The 24,719-nt window shown below is 48.9% G+C and overlaps 1 protein-coding gene across 1 annotated transcript in view; it reads left to right on the top strand.

Moving 5' to 3' along the window:
• Positions 1-24,719, top strand: part of LOC127585694 (circularly permutated Ras protein 1-like) — a 78,084-nt gene that overhangs the window by 31,979 nt on the left and 21,386 nt on the right. The window contains exons 11-20 of the mRNA XM_052043382.1: positions 1,906-2,057; positions 3,516-3,597; positions 6,442-6,569; positions 7,329-7,413; positions 7,742-7,848; positions 10,129-10,241; positions 11,907-12,018; positions 15,793-15,933; positions 16,523-16,616; positions 18,489-18,557. Of these exons, the coding sequence (XP_051899342.1) occupies positions 1,906-2,057; positions 3,516-3,597; positions 6,442-6,569; positions 7,329-7,413; positions 7,742-7,848; positions 10,129-10,241; positions 11,907-12,018; positions 15,793-15,933; positions 16,523-16,616; positions 18,489-18,557 (1,083 nt within the window). The remainder of the gene's footprint in view (positions 1-1,905; positions 2,058-3,515; positions 3,598-6,441; positions 6,570-7,328; positions 7,414-7,741; positions 7,849-10,128; positions 10,242-11,906; positions 12,019-15,792; positions 15,934-16,522; positions 16,617-18,488; positions 18,558-24,719) is intronic.

Raw genomic sequence — 24,719 nt, 5'->3', positions numbered from 1 at the left:
GGAGGACAATACAAAATGTAACTCTGGTGAGAAGGCGCAGTGATGCTCCACAGGCCGGTGCTGGGGCCCACGCATGGTTGAAACATCAGTGACGTGGATTTGTGGGTAAAAGATAGAAAACACAAAACTTGCAGTTAACAAAACCAGTTCCCCTCGGATGTCTGTGGCTCAGCAGGGTCAGAGCTAGTGTTTCCCTTGCTTCCTGGAGGAAAATGTCTCCGAACTTCTCACACTCATTCCAGCTGGCCTTAATTTGGATCAGTCATACCTAGTTGTAGCCTCAAACACTGGCAACATCTGCTCTTCCATCCAGAAGTACTTCCATGGTCTCTTCATGCAGCATTGAATGTTTCATTTAAATTTCCCTGCGCAGAGAGACACCACTCAGCCCCTCTCACCCTCCTATTCCACACACCCTCTGTCCCCCAGCTTCCCTCAAATACATCTCCAATCACCAAGCCTTCCCTGGCAGCAGGTCCCATGGTTTCTGGAGTTGCTGGTGAAAGTGGATTCTCCTGAGTTCTGTGTGAACTCACTATGTTGCAAAGGGATAGTAGAGAGGGCTGCCATTCAGTTCATTGGGTTCCTCTGGGAAGCCACACAGTTAGTTCCACTCGCTGGCTCGCAGAACAACACTGCAGGGAGACAGGCTCCCTGGCTCACCCATTGTCTGGTTTTGCCTTGGTCCTGTAAATGTTTCTGCTTCCTCTCACCTCCCACCTGCCGTCAGTCCACCGACTTGCCTCCGTCCTCGAAGCTCACCACAATCCTCCTCATGGTTTTGCAAGCTTCCAAGCTTTTCACCTTTAGTTTTGTGTTCCTGCCCTTGCCCCAGTGGCACCTCCCCATTCACCAAAGTTCTGTTTGTGTTGCCTCCCTGACTTCAACGTGTCACCTCTGGTGACTTAACCAGCCCCAGCCCCAGAGATCCCTCCCTTACCCTCTCCGCTCCCTCCTCCCTTCAGCTGTTCTCTCCGACTTTTGTCTTCAGATGAATTTTTCAAGAACATGCCAGCCACTCGGTGGCAGCCGCCCTTGATCCCCTGTGAAAATGCAAGTACTGTCCTCAGTGCCTGCAGGTCACAATGCAGAAGTCTGACCTCACCACCGGGAATCCACTGCCATTCCTGCTGCGTGGAGTCCAGGGCTTAGGCTGAGCTCGCTGAGATTCCCAGCACTCTCTCTCCCCTCCGCCCATTCCAACGGGCCCCAGTCCCCATCAGGCTGTCCTGTATCTTCAGGCCGTTCCCCCCTCGTGTTTGTCTTAGAGCTGCACAGCATAGAAACAGGCCCTTCACCCACATGTCTATGCCGACCATTGTACCTGTCTGCATGAATTCCATCTCCCTCTATGCCCAGCTCATTCAGTCCCCATCCAGGTGCCTCTTCAATGTTGTTACCGTTCCTGCCTCCATCTCCTCCTGTGGCAGCTCGTTCCAGAGACCAACTACTGTGTGTGTGTGAGAAACTCACCCCTCAGAGCCCCTTTAAACCTCCTCTCTCTCCCCTTAAACCTACGCCCTTTAGTTTTAGACACCCCTGCCACCCTATCTCTGCCTCTCATAACTTTATAAACCTGAATCATATCATCTCTCAGCTTCCTTCGCTCTAGGGAGAACAGTCCCAGCCTAACCAGTCTCTCCTGGTAATTCAAGCCCTCCAGTCCCGGTAACATCCTCGTGAACCTGTTCTGCAGCCTCTCTGGCTCAGCTGTACCCTTCCTGTAGTGCGGTGAGCAGACTGCACACCGGACTGCAATTGTGGCCAGTTAGTTACTGGTTTGTACCAGTTTTCCATGAAGATGAGTATAGGTAACTCCCTCGTCCCAGTGAGGTCCGGCAACTTAAATCCTCAATAAAATACCTAAACCACACCTGAACAGTCCTAAATTTGTTGGCTTCTCAGGTAACGATCTATGGAGATGGACTGGGCACTCCGCAGAGCCTGCAGGACTTTGAGTTAATTGATCAAGAGTATCTGAAGACCAAGGGTGCGGAGCAGCCCCTGCCGCGGTGTATTTCAGAGAGCAGAGATGCTCTCCGCCACCGGGTGCAGCTGTGAGTATCTGTGCTTCCTGGCAACTGAACCTGTGTCTCACTGAGGTGAGAATGACAACTACGGCCACTGATACAAGAACAGAAGTTACTGGGGTCCTTCACACCAATCGGCACCAACAGGGAACAACTGCTGTTACATTTGATGTGATGAGCTTCCAGGGGAGCACTTAACTGCGATGGACGAACTGATCCTGCTGTGCTCCTGGCTATCCCCGGCCGGGACCACCACCCTCGCCACCCTCACTCCTGTCCTGCTTGGGCACTCTCCAAGCTCCTTGTAACCTATGACCTGTGACCTTGCCCTTGCTTCCGTGACCACCATACCACTTTTGGGCCTCGTGCTAACTCAGAGAATTGACTCCTTCCCCTCTGGAACTGTTCTTCCCCCTCGGAACACCTCCACCACCCCCACTCAGTGCAGACACCCTTCAGTTCATTTTTCACCAAACCACTTTGCATTCTCCAATCAGCCTTTCCTCAGAGTCACGCAACTTGTTCCCCACAAATCTGCAGCCACCTTCTCTCAATAATTCCATAGATAAACCTCTCACATCGATATTCAACCTAAAGGGTTGAAAATAACATCCTCTGTAGTCACTGCGATGGTTCACGTCCCTCATTTCCTTGATATCTTCGTTGTTTAATGCATCCCTATTCCTGCTGTGCTTCAGTGAGTGTTGGTGTGTGTGGGACCGTCCCCCAGTGAGGGTTGGTGTGTGTGTGTGGGGTGGGATCTGTCCCCCAGTGAAGGTCAGTGCGTGTGTGTGTGTGTGTGGGACCCGTCCCCTAGTGAGGGTCTGTGTGTGTGTGTGTGTGTGTGTGTGTGTGTCTGCCTGTCTGTGGGACCCATCCCCCAGTGAGGGTCTGTCTGTGTGTGTGTGTGTGTGTGTGTGAGACCCATCCCTCAGTGAGGGTCAGTGTGTGAGGGACCCATCCCCTAGTGAGGGTCTGTGTGTGAGTGTGTGTGTCTGTGTGTATGGGATCTGTCCCCCAATGAAGGTCAGTGTGTGTGTGTGTGTGTGTGTGTGTGTGTTTGACCCGTCCCTCAGTGAGGGTCAGTGTGTGCGTGGGATCCGTCCCCAGTGAGGGTGTGTGTGTGTGGGACCCGTCCCCCCCAGTGAGGGTGTGTGTGTGTGGGGGGGGGACCCTTCCCCCAGTGAGGGTCAGTGTGTGTGTGGGATCCATCCCCAGTGAGGGTGTGTGTGTGTGTTTGTGTGTGACCCGTCCCTCAGTGAGGGTCAGTGTGTGTGTGGGACCCGTCCCCCAGTGAGGGTCAGTGTGTGAGGTACCCATCCCACAGAGGGTCAGTGTGTGAAGGGACCCGTCCCCCAGTGAGAAGCCGTATCTGTTGAGACTAAAGGGGAAGTGTGAACTGTTCTCTGCCTCTATCAACCCAAGTGACCTTGTCTGCAGTGTTGGTCTGATGTGCTCAGCTTGTTGCCTCTCTCGTCCCTGCAGGTTACAAGAGTGTGGTTCCACTGCGCTGGGCCCAGCAGCACTCATATCCATAGCAATGGCCTCGCAGAAACCAGGCTCAAAGGTCAGTTGGGATGTAATGGCCTGGATTTCCGGTGCTCTCAGCTTTGCCAAGCGTATCAATCTCACCCGGTTTACCACCATAATTGCATTACCTTTTGTAGCTCAGTCAGTATCATTCTCCCAGTGAGTTAGACCGAAATCCCAGCACAGTGAAAGACTCGTGTCCCTACAGGAACCCTGCTGTCAGGAGCACCTGGCCTTAGCCCTGGGAGGGGCCTTGTTCCCTCTGCGTCCCTGCGTAAAGATCATGTGTCCTGGGGGTATCATTTGTCATCAGCCCGGTCCCTGATGCTCACTTCTAGCCCACCTGTCCCCTCCCAATATCACTCATTGATAGGAGTGTGGCTTGTATACCATCCTGAGGCGGAACACTGTGGGAACTCTGGACTAAAACAGGGGAAACGCAACCATGTCCTGGTGTGAACCTGGCAGAGCTACAGCTTCAACTGAAACAACAAACAATCTGCTGGAGGACCTCAGTGGGTCGAGCAGCATCTGTGGGGGGAAAGGAATTGTCGATGTTTTGGTTTGAAACCCTGCATCAGGACTGAAAGGCTTCAACTGAAAATTTTAAACAGCATTGGGTCAACCAACAGCAGACAATGGACATCACTGGCCAATGTGTTTTACAGACTTTCAACTTCACCTCTCCGCTTTTGAACTCTGTACCTCTTCATGAGGCACCAGAACAAAAATGCCTTTCCCCCGTCTCCTGCCACATTCACCACATCCCTCTTTAGACCTGTGGCATTTGGCCAATATTATGACTCCTTTGTGCCAAAGTATAACTAATAATATCTCTCAGCATTAAAATTCACCCGTCACTTGTCGGGACATTCTGCTGGCCAATCCCCTGGTCACTATTGATCTGCAAAATCAGGCATCCATACCAAAATCATCGGTGCCTCTGGAACAGAGGGTCCAGGCACTGACCCACGAGGTCCACAGTGATCTCGCACCTTTCACACTGGGAAACAATTGTTTCCCTAGCACTTTGCAGTCTGTCCTTGATCTAATATTTTCTCAGCCATTGTTTTGTTTTATTTCACGGACACCAAATTTGCTGATCAGCTTTTTGTGGGACTTTTTCAAATTCCTGATGTAGATGACATCTACCGCACTCCCCTCATTGGCCCTCCCTGGTCCCTCCTCAGAAACTGAAGTCAGTCTGGTCCAACCCGATCCACCTTAAACGGGCTTGTGCTGCCTCTCCTTCATCAACTCAAACTTTAGCTAAACAATGACTAGTTTTCTTTCGGGATTATTGTTTTTGAAGCTTCCCTGATACTGAGAGCAAACTGATCAGCCTGTGGTTTGCCAGCATGGCGTAGATTCATGGAGAGTTACAGCGCAGAAACAGGCCCTTCAGCCCACCCAGTCCGTGCTGACCACCCACTGGGATATCAACCCACTGACAGCCCACCTGTCCTCGGGATGTGGAGGAAACTGGAGCCTCTGGAGCTGCCCTGTGGTGACAGGAGACCGTGCAAACTCCACACAGACAGCATCGGGGGTGGGGTGGACTCTGGCACTGCAAGGCAGTGCCTCTCCCGGCTGTGTCACTGTGTTGCCCACGTCCTTACATTTGCCCTTCACCAGTCTTCTGCTGCCTCCCCCTGCAGCTGGGGAAGATGGGAAGATTATGGCAAGAATTTCTGAATCTCCACCACCCCCTTCACAGATTTGTTTATATTTCCTTACAAGCTCGGAGGCCATTCAGCCCATAGGTCTATGCTGGCTCTCGGACCAATCCCATCAAACCCTCCCTTTACATATTCCCTCTAACCTTTTGCCTCTTGCATGCCCATTAACCACACACCCTCGAATTGTCTGACCCCACCTACCCTGGAGGTAATGTACAGCAGACAAGTAACCTGTCCACCAGCATCTCTTTGGGATGTTGGAAGAAACCATGGGAGAAGGTGAAATTTCCATACAGAAAGCACTGGGTCATCAGAGCTGTGTGGCAGCAGAACTACCTCTTGCACCAACCTACCTGTTGGGCTCCCATGGCTATCGAGGCTGCATCCCCTCAGGAACAGACCACCCATCTGCTCTAAGTGTAGCCAACCTCTGCAGCTCCTCCTCATCAGTTACACCTCGTCCTGCTCCCACCTCCGTATCTTGTTTGACGGCTCCTGCACATGGCATTTTCACAAGGGGACAAGGCCAGTTCCTGTGCCCCCTTCCCATCCCCCAACACGCAGGCTGGTCTCGTGCTGCACTTCTCACGAATGGTCACTAAAGCCCCACATTGGGAGCAGAGGGTTTGGTTGTAGTGAGGACACTGCTCCTCTTCTCTCACACAGTAGACTTCATAAACTGGAGCTCAGTTTGGAAACACCAAGTGGTGGCTCATCCAACCAAAGCTCTGTAAATCAGTCACCCTCAGACCCACAGGCAGTGGATGGTCTCTTGAGTTAAACACGCAACAGCCACATCTTTAGGGTCCATCCTGTGGGGATCAGCATTGTGCTCTGGTGGACATTGCAATCTCCCAGTGAGTCAGTGTAATGTGTACCAGCTCCGTCCCGACAAGGCAGCCGCATCACGCAGCAACGCACACAAAATGCTGGAGGAACTCGGCAGGTCAGGCGGCACCTATGGAGGGAAATGAACAGTGACAATGAGCCATGTCACACATCAGTCACGGCAGTAACGACAGGACAGGTGAATATTGACACAAGCAGCATCCAGAAGCCTCTCATTTCTGTCCTACAGTTGGGACAATGGAATGAACACAAGATTTATAATTTGCACAGTACTGCATGTTTGTGATCCCAGTGGGTGTTAAAACAGTTTTACAATGCCATTGAACTATGTGAGATGGTTTGTTTGGTTTCAGGTTATAATCTGTACAGATGGACGAGCTAACACCATCCTGGGGAACCTGGAGGATATTAAGGAAGATAAGATTTATCAGTGCTCAAAGCTGTTCTACAGTCATCTTGCTGAATACGCAATGAAACAAGGGTAAGTGCCAAGTGCAGAATGTGACCGGGTGACGTGTCATCCGGAGACACTACACACCAGGCAGGGCAGCTGGTCAAATAGAGGAGCTGGAAGTTCAAAGGTAATGGTTCTCTGTGGTCTAAGTAAGTCCATCCTGGTGAAGCTGAATCCCATTGTCTAACAGTTGTCCACATTCAATGCTGGAGTTTGATTATCTCAGAGAGGATGGTGCCGGGAAACACACAAAGACCCAATGTTCAAATTCAGGAGGGTGAGACAGTCGGAGGGTCCCAACTGTTGTCGTTGTGCTCAGTCGTTCCAATGAGTTCCAGCAACAAACCCGGTCAACCTGAACTAATGTGCTGGTGAAGGTCGAAGAACAAAGATCCAGGATATTATAAGATTTCTGTATTAGTCACATGTACATTGAAACACAAAGTGAAATGCATCTTTTGTGTAGAGTGTTCTGGGGGCAGCCCGCAAGTGTCGCCACGCTTCCAGCACCAACACATCCATGCCCACAACTTCCTAACCCGTACGTCTTTGGAATGTGGGAGGAAACCGGAACACCCGGAGGAAACCCACGCAGACACGGGGAGAACATACAAACAGCCAGTTCGTCAGAACCTGTGCTCCCTCTATCAGGGTAGAAGGAACAGCCAGCTCTCCATCTGACTCCTCCCAAGCCCTCCAACTTCCTCACTGCCTGCCGAAGCAAACCCTGTTTGAACATGTGCGAGGAAACAATGTCTCACACTTCACCTTCACCCTTCCTTGCAGGGTGATCACGTCCGTGTTGACCATTGAAGGCACAGACTGCAGGTTACCAGAACTGGGACAGTTGGCTGACAAAACTGGAGGAAAGGTGAGAAAACCTGGAAGTATGAGACTTGATAGTAAGGACCAGAGACAGAGGTGGGTCTGGGAATTGGCACTGGGGACTGGAATTGAGGGCAGGACGGAAGGAAACGTGACACAACGAGCTGAGTCAGGAGCAGCGTCTGTCCAGAGGAGGCTGGGTTTGTGTCCGATTATCCCCAGCTTCCAGTTTGTTGGAGATCTGGAAGTAACTGGGAAAATCAGGGGAGAGTTGGCAAGTTGGAGTGGAGGGAGCAGTCATCTGAAGGGTGATTCTGGGAGGGTAAGATGAGAACAGGAGTGTCGAGATTGACTTTCACTGTCTTTTACCTCAGGTGAACATCACCAATCCAGCAAGTTTATACAATGAATTTGAGCTCATTTTAGAAGATGACGTCGTTGCCACGAACGTCACCATCACCTTCATTGCTGACGCTGGCCTGTAAGTGTTTGTGATCAGTGGGATACTTCTGCCCCATTGTTGTTTATAACCTGCAGGGATGGGTCCCCTCCTGGATCTTCCCTCTGCCACAGGGCGGATGAGGACTCCACCTGAGCTGAGCTGGACGGGGGTCGGGGCTGTTCACAGGTTGTCAGTGCGGCTGGGGGAGCAAGTGCAGTACATGCAGGTGCGCTGGTGATGCAGCATGGCTGCCAGGATGATTCTGGTGAGGCTGAAGGGGATGTAGGGAGACTGGGGGAATGGGTGAGGACACAGCAGGTGGTGGGTAGTTACCCAAAAATGTAACGTCAGTGGTTTCAGTAGAAAAAAACTGAAAAGCATAAGAACGTGAGAAATAGAACCAGGAGTAGGCATTCATAGAGTCGCAGAGCACAACAGCACACAAACAGGCCCTTCGGCCCATCTAGTCCATTCCAACCTGATCTTCTGCCTAGTTCCATCTACCTGCACCCGACCATATCCCTCCAAACCCCTCCCATCCGTGCACCTATTCAAACTTCTCTTCAGTGTTACAACTGAACCCACATCCACCACTTCCACTGGCAGCTTGTTCCACACTCGCACCAACCTCTGAGTGAAGAAGTTTCCCCTCAGATTCCCCTTAAAGATTTCACCTTTCACCATAAACCTATGTCCTCTAGTTCTAGTCTTGGGGGAAAAAGCCTGCATGCATTCACCCTGTCTATACCCCTCATAATTTTGTATACCTCTATAGGATCTCCCCTCATTCTCTTGCGCTCCAGCGAATAAAGTCCTAACCTATTCAACCTTTCCCTATAACTCAGGTCCTCAAGTCCCGGCAACATCCTTGTAAATTTTCTCTGCACTCTTTCGAGCTTATTGATATCTATCCTGTAGGTGGGTGACCAGAACTGCACACAATACTCTAAATTTGGCCTCACCAACACCTTATACAACTTCAACATAACATCCCAACTCCTGTACTCAATGTCCTGATTTCTGAAGGCCAAAAGCTCTCTTTACAACCTTATCTACCTGTGATGCCACTTTCAAGGCAATATGGATCTGCATTCCCAGGTCCCTTTGTTCTACCGCACACCTCAGGGCCCTACCATTCACTGTGTAGGTCTTACCCTGGTTTGTGCTCCCAAAGTGCAACACCTCACACTTGTCTGCATTAAATTCCATCTGCCATTTTTCAGCCTATCTTCCTAGCTGGTGAAGATCACGCTGCAAGCTTTGATAGCCTTCCTTGCTGTCCACTATGCCCCCACATTCACTACATCTACATCCACTACATTCAGCTGGTTCCACTGAATGCACCATTGGAAAAAGACCACATTTGACCTTCTACCTCAGCACTAACTTTCTGCATTCACCACATATCTCACAATTCCCTTAATGTCTAAATATTCATCGATCTCCATCGTGAACATCGCGACTGAGCCTCTTAGGTGGACAAGTCCAAAGATCCAGCACTCACTGGGCAAAGACATTTCTCCTCATCACTGTCCTGAATGACCAGCCCTTATGCTGACACTGACCCCCAGTCCTAGACACCCCAGCAAGGGTAGATACCAATTCTGCATCCATCCTGTCGAGCCCTGCAAGAATTTTGTACATTTTAGTGGATCATGTCTGCTTGTTCTAAACTGGAGGGTATATGCCTGTCTGTGAGATCCTTGTACAACAATCTCAAGCCTTCAGCTCTCCATCACTTCCAATCCAAATACTCCTCTATTATATCCACACTCTTGCATTTCTAATGCAGTCAATCCCGTACTGCTTGGGGTTTAGGAGAATGAGGGGGGAGCTTACTCATAAACATCTCAGGTCCTCAGGGGGTCCGACAGGGGAGACGTGGAGATGGTTCCACCAGTAGGAGAGTCTCAGATGAGGGGAGTAGGTACAAACCAAGGGGCCGGTCACTTAACTGAGGTGTTTCGAAATGTCTCCTCTCAGAGGGTGGTGAAGCTCCAGAATTCTCTCCCCCAAGGGTGATGGAAGCCAGATATTGGATGTGTTTAAAGTGGAGAGAGGTAAATATTTGAAAGGTGGAGGAATTGTGGGTTCTAGACATAAGAGGAATCGGGGCCAGCAGAGGTCTGCCATGGTCACGTCTGAATGATGGGGCAGGCTTGAGGGGCCGAGTGGTTATGTCCTATGTCCTTCTGTCCGTGTCCCTTTCCCTGTGTCCATCTCCCTGCCTCTGTGACCTTGTCCCTGTGACCTTGTGCCTCTTTCCCTGCTCCTGTGTCCGTGTCCCTGTGTGTAACGTTAACTTCCTTTTCCTTGAAGGTACTTTAAATATGAAGATGACATCAGCAGTAAATATGTGAAACAAATTGGGAATGTGGTGAAAGACATGGCCATCACCTTTGAGTTTGGAATCAAAGACTCGGAGCGAGAACGTAAGTGCACCCTTTAACCTGTCGTTCAACAGGCAGAGCGCAGGGTTTGGAAGTGTCGCCCCTCTCACCAGGTTCACTGTTACCATCCTTACACTCCAGTAACTTCCTCACACTCCAGTCCTGTGGGTTCCTGGGTGGGTGATGGGGTACATGGGGCCAGAGCTGGTGATGGGTTGGCTGGGTGTGTAGCTGGGAAGCTGATGTTCTCCTAACACATGGCCGGAGGTTCTCAGTGCTCTCCGGATGCTCCATTTCCATTCCGAGCAGTCACGGGCCAAGGATTCCCATGAGTCAGTCGTAACCTGTTGCCATGACAGAGTGTGGAATAGGAAGTCTGGTATAATGTGCCCTTCCCAGTGGAGTCAACAGTGTGTCTTCAACCCTGGGGATGTCACCTGGGAGAGGATGCCGATGCTGGCTTGTTCATCCTACCAGTGGATCTGGATTTTGGATTTGTGTTGACAGCATCGGTGGGACCTCTCCAGTGCTGTGCAGTGCCCACTGTAGGTAGTCCATGCCTCAGATAGAGGAGGGCAGCGATCACTGCTAACTGGGAGACCGGAGCTTTTCACTGGATTTGAAGCCTTGAGGATCAAACATCCTTTTCCTGAGAGGGCCAAAGGCCACGGTGACCCACTTGAGGTGATGGTGGAGGTTTGCCTTTCCTCAGATTTGGCTCTAGAGATATGGGAAGTGGTTAACCCCCTCCTGGGCATCACTGTGGGCTTCAGTAGTTGGCTGGTGGTGCAGGAGCTTTGTTTGGCAGATGTTTAACATCAGGCCCATTTCCTTGTACACGTCATGCCTGGCCTCCAAACGAGCATGTGTGCAAGCTTCGCGTTCACACTGCAGCTTGATAACAAGAGGTGGTGTGACATTGCTTGTGGAGGTGACGTGCGTTGAGCAGTTTTCCATTTGCCCTGAAGATTCGATCCACTCCAGCAGTGAAGTGAAGCAGTGTGGGGAGAGAGGCTCAGGAGAGTAGTGGGGCGATGTAGTCTTGGCTCTGTCGGGGACCTCCTGGTTAAGACCACGGCTTGTGTGCCAAAACAAAGCCAATATACAGTGTAGAGAAATTTGAGAGGGGTATTCCACAGTCCCTCCCAATTAGTGAAGCAGAAAAGGGCCCTTATAGTGAATTGGTGCAGCTCCCCTTGTTTCTCCTATTCACCTGGTGAAGTCATGTTCACTGTGCCTCGAGACAGACAGAATCCACTGCCGCTGAAGCACTGCGTGTCCAGTCCAACCCCGGAAACATTCTGGCAGTAAAACAGCTGCAGACTTAAGTCAAAACCAAGTCTGATGTTTAAAGGAAGCAGTGGTTAATTAGAAATTCAAGTCATAGAGGTATCTGTGGAAAAGGCATTGTGCTGGAGACTTAAATCTGCCTCAGGGGAGCAGGCTTGGGTCGTCTTACACACAGGATCAGGAGAAAGTTTGCGCTGATCCTTAAAAACAGACCTGGATATGGACAGTTGTGTAAAGTAAACCAATTGGCAGGCTACATCTGAGACTCTTGATCAGCAGATGGTTTGTTGCTCCAGGTTCCAACCTCTGCAGCCTCGTGTCAGCCACAGTCTAATCTGTAACCAACACTGGAGACAGAGGAAGGATGACCGTTTTAATGCGTTAGAATTTGTTTTAATGTCCCTTCCTGTTCCCCAGAACTTCAGAAGAAAGCTGCACTCCCCTTTCAACTTCAGCTGGGCTTCACCCTTCCAGATGGTCGCTGTGCCTACAGGATTATTACTCAGGAGAAGCCGACGAGCAGCCACAGGTAACTGGAACCAAGTGCTGACAGCAGGCTGGTCTATACGGCCATGCAGTCTGGGACCGGCTCAAAGATGTGGAAGGAACAGGAGACCCGTCCTGCCCCTGTCACACTGCTCTTTACTGTCCTTACACCCAAAGGCTCTCCATCACATTTAACAGCCCTGCTGTCAGCTCGCATCAATTTCCCTCATGGTCCTATCCATCCCTGGTTCCTGTGCCGACCACCAACGTGGGCACAGACTGCCCTGCCTCACAGCTCTCAGGGGGAAGGACTGCTCACTATTCAAAATCCCTCACATTTAATCATGTCCCGATGGTTCCTAATCTCCTGAGGTTTGCCCAGACTCTCACATCAGTTCTTAATTTACTGTCACCATCACGTTAGCCCCAAGCTGCACACATTGAAACAAAGAAAGACTTCTGTGTACATTGGGGGTTTAGATTTTGTACTCCTGTTAAACCCAGGGTTTTTTGTAATTGTCTTGCTCATGACTGCCCCTAGTATCCCTGCAAATCTCTGCCCTTACACAGACTGAGTCCAGTCCTTGTTGTACTGGCTTCCATCAGCCCTCACTCACAGCCTTGTAACTCATTGATCCAAATCCAGTACAGTACCAACGACACGGATTTCAATGTCACCAGGCCTGGTGGTCACAGAGGGGCCAAGCATTAAATGACCTGAGGCTGGAGTACTCCACAGAGTTACCTCCCTTGCAATGGCTCCAACAAACTCAATGCAATGTGCCATATAAGGTTCTGATTTAACCCCATCCGCAGCAGGGAGTGATGAAGGCTTCACTGGCATTCAGGGCAATATGTCACAGTGCCCCAGTTGGAACCACAATTTGAATCCTGGTGAGAATGGTGCCTCAGAGCTGTAACTAAAGGGCTCTGAGTAGAATGATGACACTGTCCCGCTGTTTCGGGCCCCAGCAATGTTTCTTGCTGCACCTCACTCCCTTGGTAAATGTTGGCTGCTTCTCATGGACATCATAACTGCTAGCTTCATCGGCACAGAGGAATGACTGAAGGAGGTTGGGATGGGGAAGGAGAGTGGGAGAGAGATCTGTCGGAGTCTGCACTGCTGGAGTTTCCGTGTTGCCCTCTGCTGCCTCCTAGAGAGGCCTTTCAGGCTGTGACAGCAACCGTGAAGGGAGACTGGTTTATGGGAAAAATTGTTGGAATGGAATTGCTCTGTGAGCTGGCATAGACTGGCCCCTGTAACATGAGGAAATGTTGGACCACAGAAGCTGCAACAGGTAACTTGCAGAACAGCTGAATCAATGGGCCTGAAGCTCATCACTGCCTCTGTCTCCCTCAGTTACACAAGAGATCTGTCAGCTCTGGATTCCCTCGCGACAGGTTACCAATGACTACACACATTGCCTTCAGGGAATCTTGGTGGCAGTGATTCTGACAGCAGTTGCCAAGGTCCACGTGTGATCTGGTGAAGGAAGGTTCTCACACTGGGCGTGGTGGGCCGTTTTACAACCCAGCCAAGGGAGGAAATGGCCGACTCTGCAGGGAGGAGGACCTTTGCAGTGGGAGCTTGGAATACTTAAAGAAACAAGTGATCCGAACAAAAATCTACATCAGATCCATTGCTCGGGGATTTAGTTAATCCAGACAATTTTGAAGATGAAATGGAGCTAGTAAATTAGAAAACAAACTTTGGCCCACCCTGTCCCTGTCGACCTTGGTGCCTAGCTGCACTAATCCCATCTGCCCACGTTAGGTCTGTACCCCTTTCCTATCCAAGTACACATCCAAAGACATTGTAATTGTATCTTCCTCTGGCAGCTCATTCCATATACCCACCACACCCTTTGTGAAAGATCTTTAAATTTCTCCCCTCTCACCTTAAACCTGTGCTCTCTGGCTCCAGACTCCCCACCCTGGGGAAAAGACTGACTATCTACCCTATCTATGCCCTTCACAATCTTATCAACCTCTACAATACCTCAGCCCCCTACGGTCCGGTGAGAACAATTCCAACCTGTTTAATCTTCCCTTGTATATAAAGCCCTCCATTCCAGGCAATATCCTGGTGAATCCCTTCTGCACTCTCTCTAATGCTGCCACATCCTTCCTGTGGTGACCGGAACTGTACACAATACTCCAGTTGGGGTCTAACCAATGGTTAGTACAACATGACATCCCAACTCTTATACTCAGTGCCTTGCCATATGAAGACAAGGCTGCTGAGCACCTTCACGACTCTATCTCCATGCTACCATTTTCAGGGAGCTGGAAGCTTGCACTCCAAGGTCTCAATGCTTATAAAGTGCCCGCCACTTATTCTGTGACTTGCCAGCATTTGACATTTCAGACTCGTCTCACTTACTGTCACACTGCATCTGCACCATCCACCCAACTTTCCAGGTGACCTATGTCCCACTGTATCCTTAGATGTTTCTGCCTGTCTACGACTCCATCAACTTTCAGGTCATCAGCACACGTACTAATCAGACCCCTAAATTCTCATCCAAGTCACTTACATGTTGAGTTTACAGGGCTGGAAAAAGCGGGCCCTTTTCAGGCTGGACGGATGTAACTAGTGGAGTTCCCCAGGGATTGGTTCTTGGCCTTCAATTGTTCACTATTTATATTAATGACCTGGAGGATGGAACGAAATACAAGATCTCAGAGCTAGGTGGAAGGGCGTGGTGTGACAACGACATTGTGATTCTGCAACAGGATATAGTGTGGGCTGAGTGGGCAAAACCCCGGCAAATGTCGTTTTATGCGGGCAAGTGTGAGGTCACGCACGTCGGTAAGTGCAACCGAAGGCAGACGGAGTAAGTGAAGTTCTGAGGGATCTAGGCGTTGTAGTGCATTAATCACAGAAGGTTAGCAGGCAGGTCCGGCAAGTAGTTAGAAAGGCAAATAGCATGTGGGGCTTTATGGTAAATAGGGAGGTTTGTTCCAGTGTGCAGGGGGTGGGTGAGGCCACACCTGGAGTACTGAGCACAGTTTTGGTCCCCTTACTGAAACAAAGGATAAAGTGCCATTGAATGTGCACAGAAATGTCCTCTCAGAGGGCGGTGAATCTCTGGAATTCTCTGCTTTCTCCAGGGGTGGTGGAGGCCGGAGCACTGGACATATCCAGGGTGGAGCTGGATAAGTACTTGAAAGTTGGAGGAATTAAGTGTTGTAGGGAACTGGCACAGACGAGGAGTTGAGACCAGTGGAGATCAGCCATGATCATGTTGACTGGTGGGCTAAGCTTGAGGGGCCGAGCGGCCTCCTCCTGTCTTGTGTTCTTGCATTGACCCAGTGGCAAGAGAACTGATCGGAACCGGTGGTTCATGCGTGGGGGAAATGGAGGCAAACACAAAGTCAGTGGGATGGGGTCACTGAGCTGCATTTCCCAGGTTCACAACCCGGGAGACCATTCAGTCCTCAGGTCCCTGCTGGGCCAGAACAACGAGCTGTGATGATGACTCTCACACCCCAGGTGTCGGTGTGCAGCCAGACAGGTTCGGACTTTAAACTGTGGTGAGGGTTTCTGCAGCCGTCACCCTGTCAGGCAGCAAGCTTCAGTTTACGTTAACCTTCCTTATTGAGGGAAATGTCCCTTCTCTTCTCCCTACCTGGCTCCCCGGGCTAATGCATGGCCTGGCTTCTTTATTCCAAAGTGAATCAGCTCAGCACAGTCCACCTCTCCTTACAACGTCTCCATCCCCTCAGCACGAGCGATCACATCCCTCCGGTAGAATCCTGACCAGGAAGCAAACTACTGACTGTAAAACAAACAAATGTTTTTGTTTATTTCCAGTGCCGTGGTTAAGGAGAACATAAACCTCAGTGTTCTCCAGGTTCATGCCGCACAGACCAGCGCTCGGCTGGCGATGGACGGCAGGATGCACGATGCTCAGGAGGCAGCCTTCGCCCAACAGGAACTGATGGTGGATGTTCTGTAAGTGCGCCGCCACTAACATCTGGCTGCAGTACTGTACCTGGGACAGACCTGCTAACGTCTGGCTGCTGTACTGTACCTGGGACAGACCCGCTAACGTCTGGCTGCTGTACTGTACCTGGGACAGACCCGCTAACGTCTGGCTGCTGTACTGTACCTGGGACAGACCCGCTAACGTCTGGCTGCTGTACTGTACCTGGGACAGACCCGCTAACGTCTGACGGCTGTACTGTACCTGGGACAGACCCGCTAACATCTGGCTGCTGTACTGTACCTGGGACAGACCCGCTAACGTCTGGCTGCTGTACTGCACCAAGGGAGCCCATGGTAATGTGAACCAGCTGCACCCTGTCAGAGGGGCCCTGCTAACATCACCCTGCTGTGTGGACTTATACAGAGAACCCCCAGTGCGTCACCCGAAGGGGGTGTGTTTGGGATGTGATGAGCGTGGGAGAAGCAGCCTGCAGGTTTTGTTCCTGTCCGTGACGTGCAGAGAGCAGAGTGTGCACTGACCCGCAGCCTTCACACACCACAAACCTTTCCCGAGTAACCCCAGCGACAGCTTCAGCTCATCTCTACCTTTCCACAGATCCAGAAGGAAGGATGTGGAGCAGGAGGCGATCTACGAAGGCTGGGTGCAGTCCATGAGCCCGATTTACAGCGGTCTCAATCACCTCAGTCAGGTAACTAGACCCAGCAGTTTGTTCCTTTCAGTCCCTCGGTCTTGCCTCAGCAACTGCTGCAGGTTGAGGGGGTATTGGAAACAAATTCTGAGGGAAAGGCAGGGATTGATCAGAACAGTCAGCTCCGATTTATTAGTGGGAGATCTCATCAGAGAGTGTTTCAAGGAAGTAACAAAATATATCAACGAGGGCAGTGCAGTTGATGTGGGTAGCATGGACCACAGTGAGGCCTTTGACAAGGTCCTGCCTGGAAGGTTAGTTGTGTTGGTAACAAACTTCAGGGGGTTGTGTTTGTGATTGGAAGCCGGTGACCACCAGTGGACCTCGGCGATTGGTGCTGGGACTGTTATTGTTTGTCATCTGCATTCATGATTTGGATGTGAAAGTAAGAGGTCAAAGTTTGCAAATAATATTTTTAAATTTTTTAAAAAAATTTATTTACATGATGGTGGTGTTGACATCGAGGAGGATAGTGTTGGGTCATAGAACACTATTGATTGGTTGGTAAATCGGGTGGAGCATTGGCAGATGGAATTCAATCCTGATTAGTGCGAGGTGATACATTTTGGGAGATCTAACAAGGGTTGGACATAAATGGTAGAGCCGGTACAAATCCATAGATCCGTAAAGGTGGCAGCATAGGTAGGTAAGGTGGTGAAGAGGACAGACGGGATGTTGGCCTTCATTAGCCAGAGCTTAGAATACAAGAGCAGGGAGGTCATGGTACAAGTTTATCAAACACTGGTTAGGCCACAGCGGGAGCACTGTGTGCAGTTCAGGTCATCACACCATTGCACTGGAGAGGGTGCAGATGAGGTTCACCAGGATGTTGCCCGGGATGGAGTGTTTCAGTTGTGAGGAGAGACCAGACAGGCTGGGTCTGTTTGCCCTGGAGCAGAGGAGACCAAGGGGGTCCTGACAGAGGTGGACAAAATTATGAGGGGCACAGCAAGGGTGGGTAGTGAGAAACCTTTCCCTGTAACAGGGACGTCTAAAACCAGGGGGCAGAGGTGTAAAGTGAAGATTAAGCAGATCAGAGGAAGAATTATCTTTCACCCAGAGGGTGGTTGCAGTCTGGTATGGCCTGCCTGAGGGAGTGGTGGAAGCAGAGACTCTCACAACTGTTTACACATCTGGATGAACACGTCACTGAGGCACAGAAGATGACAGACCAAGTGTTGGTAAATGTAATTAGTATAGCTGGGTCTTGTGGTGCCCTGAACAGGGTGGTCCAAAGACCTGTTCTGTGCTGTTGCCTCAATAGGCAGTGGCCTTTTTACAGGTGGGTTGTTGGGAGAGTGGGGTCTCAGTGAGACTGCAGGATGTAGCCCCACACTCGCATTCCCTTTCACTACGTGGGAAGTGAGGTTCTGGGAACCAACTCTGTGCTGCATCCCTATTGGATAATGACAAGTAATTATGATCACATTTTTAAAGTCAGATCACAGAGTCCCAAAGGAATGGTGATGAATCATGTTCTAACTCTCCCCTGATGCCCGGAGTCCCCATACACCATCCCCAACTCGTGTGTGTGGACACTGTGTGAGGAAGAATTGGGCTTGCCGGCAAAGCCTTGTGTAAACAGTCAAACAGCAAACACATTGTTCCTGTCGGAGTTCACAGTCCAACCACGTTGCTCAACAGTTAAGGTTCTAATTCCATAACAGGTAAAATAGTCCTACAGATATACAGCAATGCTGAGGAATCAGCCCTCAGTCAGCTGCTGGGAGCACGAGAGAGCTGTGCCCCTCTGCTGTACCCAGTAAACGTCCACAGCTGTCTGCTCTCCTTTCCAGCTGCGGTCTGAGAGCCATACAGATGTGAAATGCAGGAAACAAATGTGGATATAAACAAACCTTCCTCCTCTTGCAGGATAAAACAACAGCGCAGCCTGTGTACGAAGCAGTGGGCACCCAAAGAGACAGAGACTCGGTTATTAAGGTAAGGACACTAAGCGCAGAGCAGGGGGCACGGGCTCACTAACAGCCCGAGCCAGCGGGATTGGTCCTGCCAGTTTTGGTCTGTTAGTTTGTTTCTGGCTGGGAATGTTGGCGTTAGTTCCCAAGTGGCACTTCCCAGCTTGTTGAGAAATGTGAGAACGAGGTGCAAGCTCTGCCCCCTCGAGCCGGCCTTTCCATTCAGCGAGATCACGCCTCAACATCATTGTCCTGCCCTGTCCTCGCAGCCCTCAACTCCTCTAACATCCATCAACCTAATGATCGGTGTTGAATTCAATCAAATCCACAACCCTCCATAGATTTACCACCCTGAGTGTATTGGTGTTGGTTTATTATTGTCACTTATACCGAGGTACAGTGAAAAACTGGTCTTGCATACCGTTCGTACAGATCAATTCATTACACAGTGCAGATACATGGAGTTAGTACAGAGTGCATTGAGGTAGTACAGGTAAAAACAATAACAGGACAGAGTGAAGTGTCACAGCTACAGAGGAAGTGCAGTGCAGGTAGACAATAAGGTGCAAGGTCACAACAAGGTAGATTGTGAGGTAGGGTCCATCTCATCGTATAAGGGAACCATTCAATAGTCTTATGGTGAAGAAGTTTCTCCTCCTTTCATTTGGGTGTGGCCTTCCCCTTACGTTGAGATTGTGATTCCCATTCCTAGATCCTTAGCCAGAGAAACATCTGCTGTGTCTCTTCCCTCTCGAGCTCTCTAAGAACTTTTTATTTCTCAGTGGGGTCATCTCTCAACCTTCCAAACTGCAGGTGATAAATACACACCAGACAATGGCTTTGGCTAACAACTATACTTCTTTATTAACCACAATTGATTCAAACAACTCAAAGATTCACCACATTGTCTGAAACAACCACTTAACTCTAGTTTCATAACTCAATAAATTACTAGCACAACTCTTTAGTTTACTTTTACAACTTCCAAAACCCACTACTTATATTCAGATGTTACCCGTTCTTTGTAACCCCCCTTTGCAACGTGGGGTCCAACATAATCATTTTGCAATGCAGTCCACTGCTTCCATTTGCACTTTACCAGACAAACACTGAACGCCAAAAACATTACACATATGCATTCTCGGAGACAGGAATCTTGGCTGCTCATTTGCATTTTACAAGACAAACACTGTTGATTACATCAAAACAAACGTTCCCAAAAGAACTCTAAAACTTTAAATCAGTACGTCAAAAGTCTTGAGAAACACTGTTCGGAAAAGTAATATTTAAGGTTACTTCCCAGATGTTCTAATCTATCTTCCAAAGTACTCATTTTAAATTCCCTATTTAATTATACCCCAATTCCTCCAAATGCCAATTTCTCTCTGAAATGTGGGAACCTCACATCCAGAATAGTTTGGAACTCATGTTTCCAATAGCGTAACCTGGATTCCACATGGCCAGTGTGGAATCTGGGCCCTTTTCTCTCTCCCGTATCAATTCTAAATGAAACAAAAGAACATAAACTAAAAACACAGGTAAGACAAAAGGAAAAATCCACGCTTGTACATTTGTTCCTTCAAAACCTTCACAAGTAATTGGAAAACTTCAAATAAACAGAAAAACTTTCACACATATTCCAAAGAGCAAAGGAAAAGGTGGATGGGTGGGGCCCCCACACAAAACACATTCACAACTTCTTAAAGAGACACAGCCTCTTAAAAGATAAGGTCCTGTAAAAATAGCAGAATTTTTAAATTAGTCACATCCTATTCCTCTGAAGCGTAGGATTAATTCAAACATCCTCCCAATGCAAATTTATCAAACACATGACAGCCTTTCAGCGACACATATTACCTTTCATCTCTCTCAAGTGAAAGCACAAGTGGCAACACCGCAACTAAACTTTTCAACTGGCAAACCGATGCTTTAAACCATTTCAGAAAATGACTTACACTTAAGGATTAAACAGGTAACAAACCATTTTAAATTGCAATCATACAAATTTTAAGGAAACATTTAAACTTTAAGACCTTAAAACAAAGGAATGCTGGAAGTCATTGATCATGCACAAGTAAACATTCAACATGTTTAAAGCATGACATCCTCCATCAACCAAAACTCCAATGTCTTCTGAGCTTCCTCTGACCTATGATGGGATTCAGATTATATGAGCTTTGTTGTACAGGCTCTGGACATAATGACCACATTACCACAGTTGAAGCAGCAGGGGACACTGCACTGGGATGTTTGCCCCCCCACTGCCGCCTTCCTGATAGGGTGAAGGTATACCGCTGCACTGTGATACTTCCCTCCTGCAACCTCTCTGTTGCCTTCTACCCTGACTTACATCTCTCCACGTGATATCCTGTGTATTTTCTTCAGCTGTTTCTGACGCCTTCCCTGGTTTAGAATTTAACCCCTGCATTTCCTTCTCCCCCGGCTCAGATCATTCTACACAACACCCATGCCTCACCACGGGTCTCATCAGTTGGGTTGAAACTATCACAAGCCTGTCAGGACTTCATTAGAATGTGAGAGTAAAGTACGAGTCCAGCACAGTCTCTTTAATTCAGATAGACTATTTAGATTTGGACCATAAACTCCTTCAAAATGGGGCCTTAAGCAGTTTGCAAAGGCTGTGGGGTGTTCTCCCTTTTGTTTGCACCTATTTACCCCTTCCACTGGGTCTCCCCATTCAATCCCACAACTGCTAAAACTGCACTTTTCTTCTCCTCTAAAGAGCCTCCACCTTCGTTTTGAGGTGGGGTATGGCTGAAAGCACTGCTGAGCCAAGCCAAGCCGTTATCAGTTTTACTTCCTCCCCATCATTTCACTCACAATGAAATGCATCAAATAATTCACGTGGATTTTGGTGCAGCTCGAAAATAAGGACTTTCTTTGTTGTCTCTGCTGATGGAAAATGGGGTTCCCCCTTGGTCATCAGTGGATGTCCTGGTCAGCACGACAGGATTCTTTGGTTGTTGTGCAATTTTCTCCGATGGAGGTAAAGGCAGACTGCTGTAATCCTCATCCAGACTATACTCGTTAGATGCTTGATTTAATGAAACCTACTGTTCTCACCGTATCCTGCCTTCATTGTACAGGCATGCATGAATCCCCTCTCAACACTAGGCTGCTGTTTCAGCATTTCAACTTCCCAATGGCATTCAGAATGGTTGGCCCCTTTCTCGCTTTCAGATTGACCACATGTATGGAGGACTTGTACCACTGCTTGCAAATCATTCATTTTCTAATGTCTGTTTTCCCTCTAATTGATTTTGTTTTTTTTTACTGAACATTGTTTCTCTTGAGATTCTTTCTCAGCCTGCGCCTGAGCCTCGTGTGTTATATATTCTTTTCTTCCTTACTTTTCTTGTGCTCTCACTAAGATTTGTACTTTAAATTCTCATCCTGACATGTTTAATTGTTGATTTAGTTTCCTGTTCTCTTCCTTTTTAACTTCTAATTCTTGTAATGCACCTGCAATTGCAATTGGCTTACAGATTTCTTGCCCTCATCAACTTGAGCCTGCTCCCAGAGCATATCCCCCGGGGTGCTGTCCCCGAGCAGTCTTTCTTAACTAAAGTCTCTACCCACTTGGGGCATTTTTTAATTAAATAGTCTTGCAGGACGATCTTCCACAATCCCTTGGTTTTCGTCATTGTCTGATGCTTGTGGCCGCAATGCGACCATTGGACAGGTAGCTGTGGTATAACTAACCCAGCCTTTGGTACAACATTTAGATAGTTTACACAGGGGCTCAACTCAGGATAATAATAAAATCACCTTTTATCAAACCACCAGGGACACCAAATGTTGCCAATTCAATACAGCACATGATAAATACACACCAGGCAATGGCTTTGGCTAACAATTATACTTCTTTATTAATCACAATCGATTCAAACAACTCAAAGATTCACCAACTCAATAAATTACTAGCACAACTCTTTAGTTTACTTTCACAACATCCAAAACCTACTACTTGTATTCAGGTATTACCTGCTCTTTGATGTACCTGGCCAGGGGTCGATCTTGGTTCATTGGGTTCCTGACTCAGGGTTGTTTTCTGTGGTTGGTGTCGAGTCACTGCTGCTGGTCATCTTGCAAGACAACTTGTATACATTTCTTCACACACCTCCCAAACATTGCTTAGTTCTTTATTGCCTTTCCCCAGCCTTAATTCCAATTGTTATCCATACAAGCATGTGTTTCCTTAACTTCTTCAAAGTGCTGTTGGTGCCATCCTACAATAACTTTGACCATTTGGTTTCTAAATTATCAGAATGTTTATTTGAGATTTGTAATCTGCCAAATGTCCTTTTCCACAGGATATAAGGTCCCAAAACCCCCTATGTGCTTGTCCTGTCTTCCAGTCAGCTGACAGTGGGATGTTTACCATGGGATAGTCCACAGGGCTGTAAAGCTGTCTCAGTGATGTTCTCACTTGATACTGTCCAGGTGTTGATGACATGAATTTCCTTCACTGTGTTCCTTTGTTCTGTGGTTTCCAACATAAGGCATTGGAGCAGAATTAGGCCATTCGGCCCTTCCAGTCTGAACCGCCATTCGATCATGGCTGATTTATTTTCCCTCTCAATTCCATTCTCCTGCCTTTTCCCCGTAACCTTTGACGCCCTTACTAATCAAGAACCTATCAACTCGGCTTTAAATACACCCAATGACTTGCCTCCACAGCCATCTGTGGCAATGAATTCCACAGATTCACCACCTTCTGGTTAAAGAAATTCCTCCTCATCTCTGTTCTAAAGGGATGTCCTTCTATCTGCATCCTGAACCTACATCTGATGTTCAGGATGCAGATAGAATGGTGACTGTCAGGGGAGGGAAGAGGAAGAAGAAGTCAGGCAGGCAGATAGAGCAGGGAACCCTGGAGGCTGTTCCCCTCAGAAACAGGTTTTCCACCTTGGAGGCTGTTGAGGGGGATGACCTGCAGGGGCCTAGCTGCAGTAACCAGGCCTCTGGCACTGGGACTGGTACTGCTGCTCAGAAAGGAAGGGTGGGAAAGAGACATGCGGTAGTGATAGGGGACTCGATAGTCAGGGAAACAGATAGGACGTTCTGTGGCAGTGAGCATGAATCCCGGATGGTATGTTGCCTCCCAGGTGCCAGGGTCCGGGATGTCACTGATCGGGTCCACAGGATTCTTGAGCGGGAGGGAGAGCAGCCAGAAGTTGTGGTCAATGTTGGCACCAACGACATAGGTAGGAAGGGGGATGAGGTCCTGAAGAGTGAGTTCAGGGAGCTAGGCAGAAGACTGAGGAACAGGACCTCAAGGGTAGCAATCTCGGGACAGGAGGTGGTGGCAGATAAATGCGTGGCTGAGAAATTGGTGCAGGAGGGAGGGTTTTAGATTTCTGGATCATTGGGATCTCTTCTGGGGAAGGTGGGACCTGTACAGAGAGGACGGGTTACACCCGAACCAGAAGGGGGTCAATATCCTTGCGGCTAGGTTTGCTAGGGTGGTTCGGGAGGGTTTAAACTAGTTTGTGAAGGGGATGGGAACCGGAGGAGTAGGTCAGAGGAAGAAGGGGATGGGGAAAAGTTAGATCAAACACGTAGAGAGGCTTTGGGGAAGGAGAAGCAGAATACAGGCTATAAAAGTAGTAAGGTAGATGGACTGAAGTGTGTTTACTTAAATGCAAGAAGTGTCAGGAATAAGAGAGATGAACTGAGGGCTTGGATAAGTATGGGGGACTATGATATTATGGCTATTACTGAGACGTGGCTGACGTCAGGGCAGGAGTGGATATTGAATATTCCTGGTTTTCTGTGTTTTAAGAGGGATAGGGAAGGGGGGAGAAGAGGAGGAGGGGTGGCGTTACTGGTCAGGGACACTATTACAGCTGTGGAAAGGATGGATGTTGTAGAAGGATCATCTCTAGAGACTGTATGGGTGGAAGTAAGTAACAAGAAAGGAGCAGTTACTCTACTAGGAGTATTCTATAGGCCCCCCAGTAGCGGTAGAGATATAGAGGAGCAGATTGGCAGGCAGTGTTTGGAGAGAAGCAAAAATAACAGGGTTGTTATAATGGGAGACTTCAGCTTCCCAAATATAGACTGGAACCTGCTTCGTGCCAAAGGTTTAGATGGGACAGAATTTGTTAAATGTGTCCAGGAGGGATTCCTGATGAAGTATGTTGACAGGCCGACTAGAGGGAAT

Source organism: Pristis pectinata, chromosome 33 (genome assembly GCF_009764475.1).
Source record: "Pristis pectinata isolate sPriPec2 chromosome 33, sPriPec2.1.pri, whole genome shotgun sequence".
Classification (NCBI taxonomy): domain Eukaryota; kingdom Metazoa; phylum Chordata; class Chondrichthyes; order Rhinopristiformes; family Pristidae; genus Pristis; species Pristis pectinata.
This window is presented reverse-complemented; position numbering and strand designations above follow the sequence as displayed.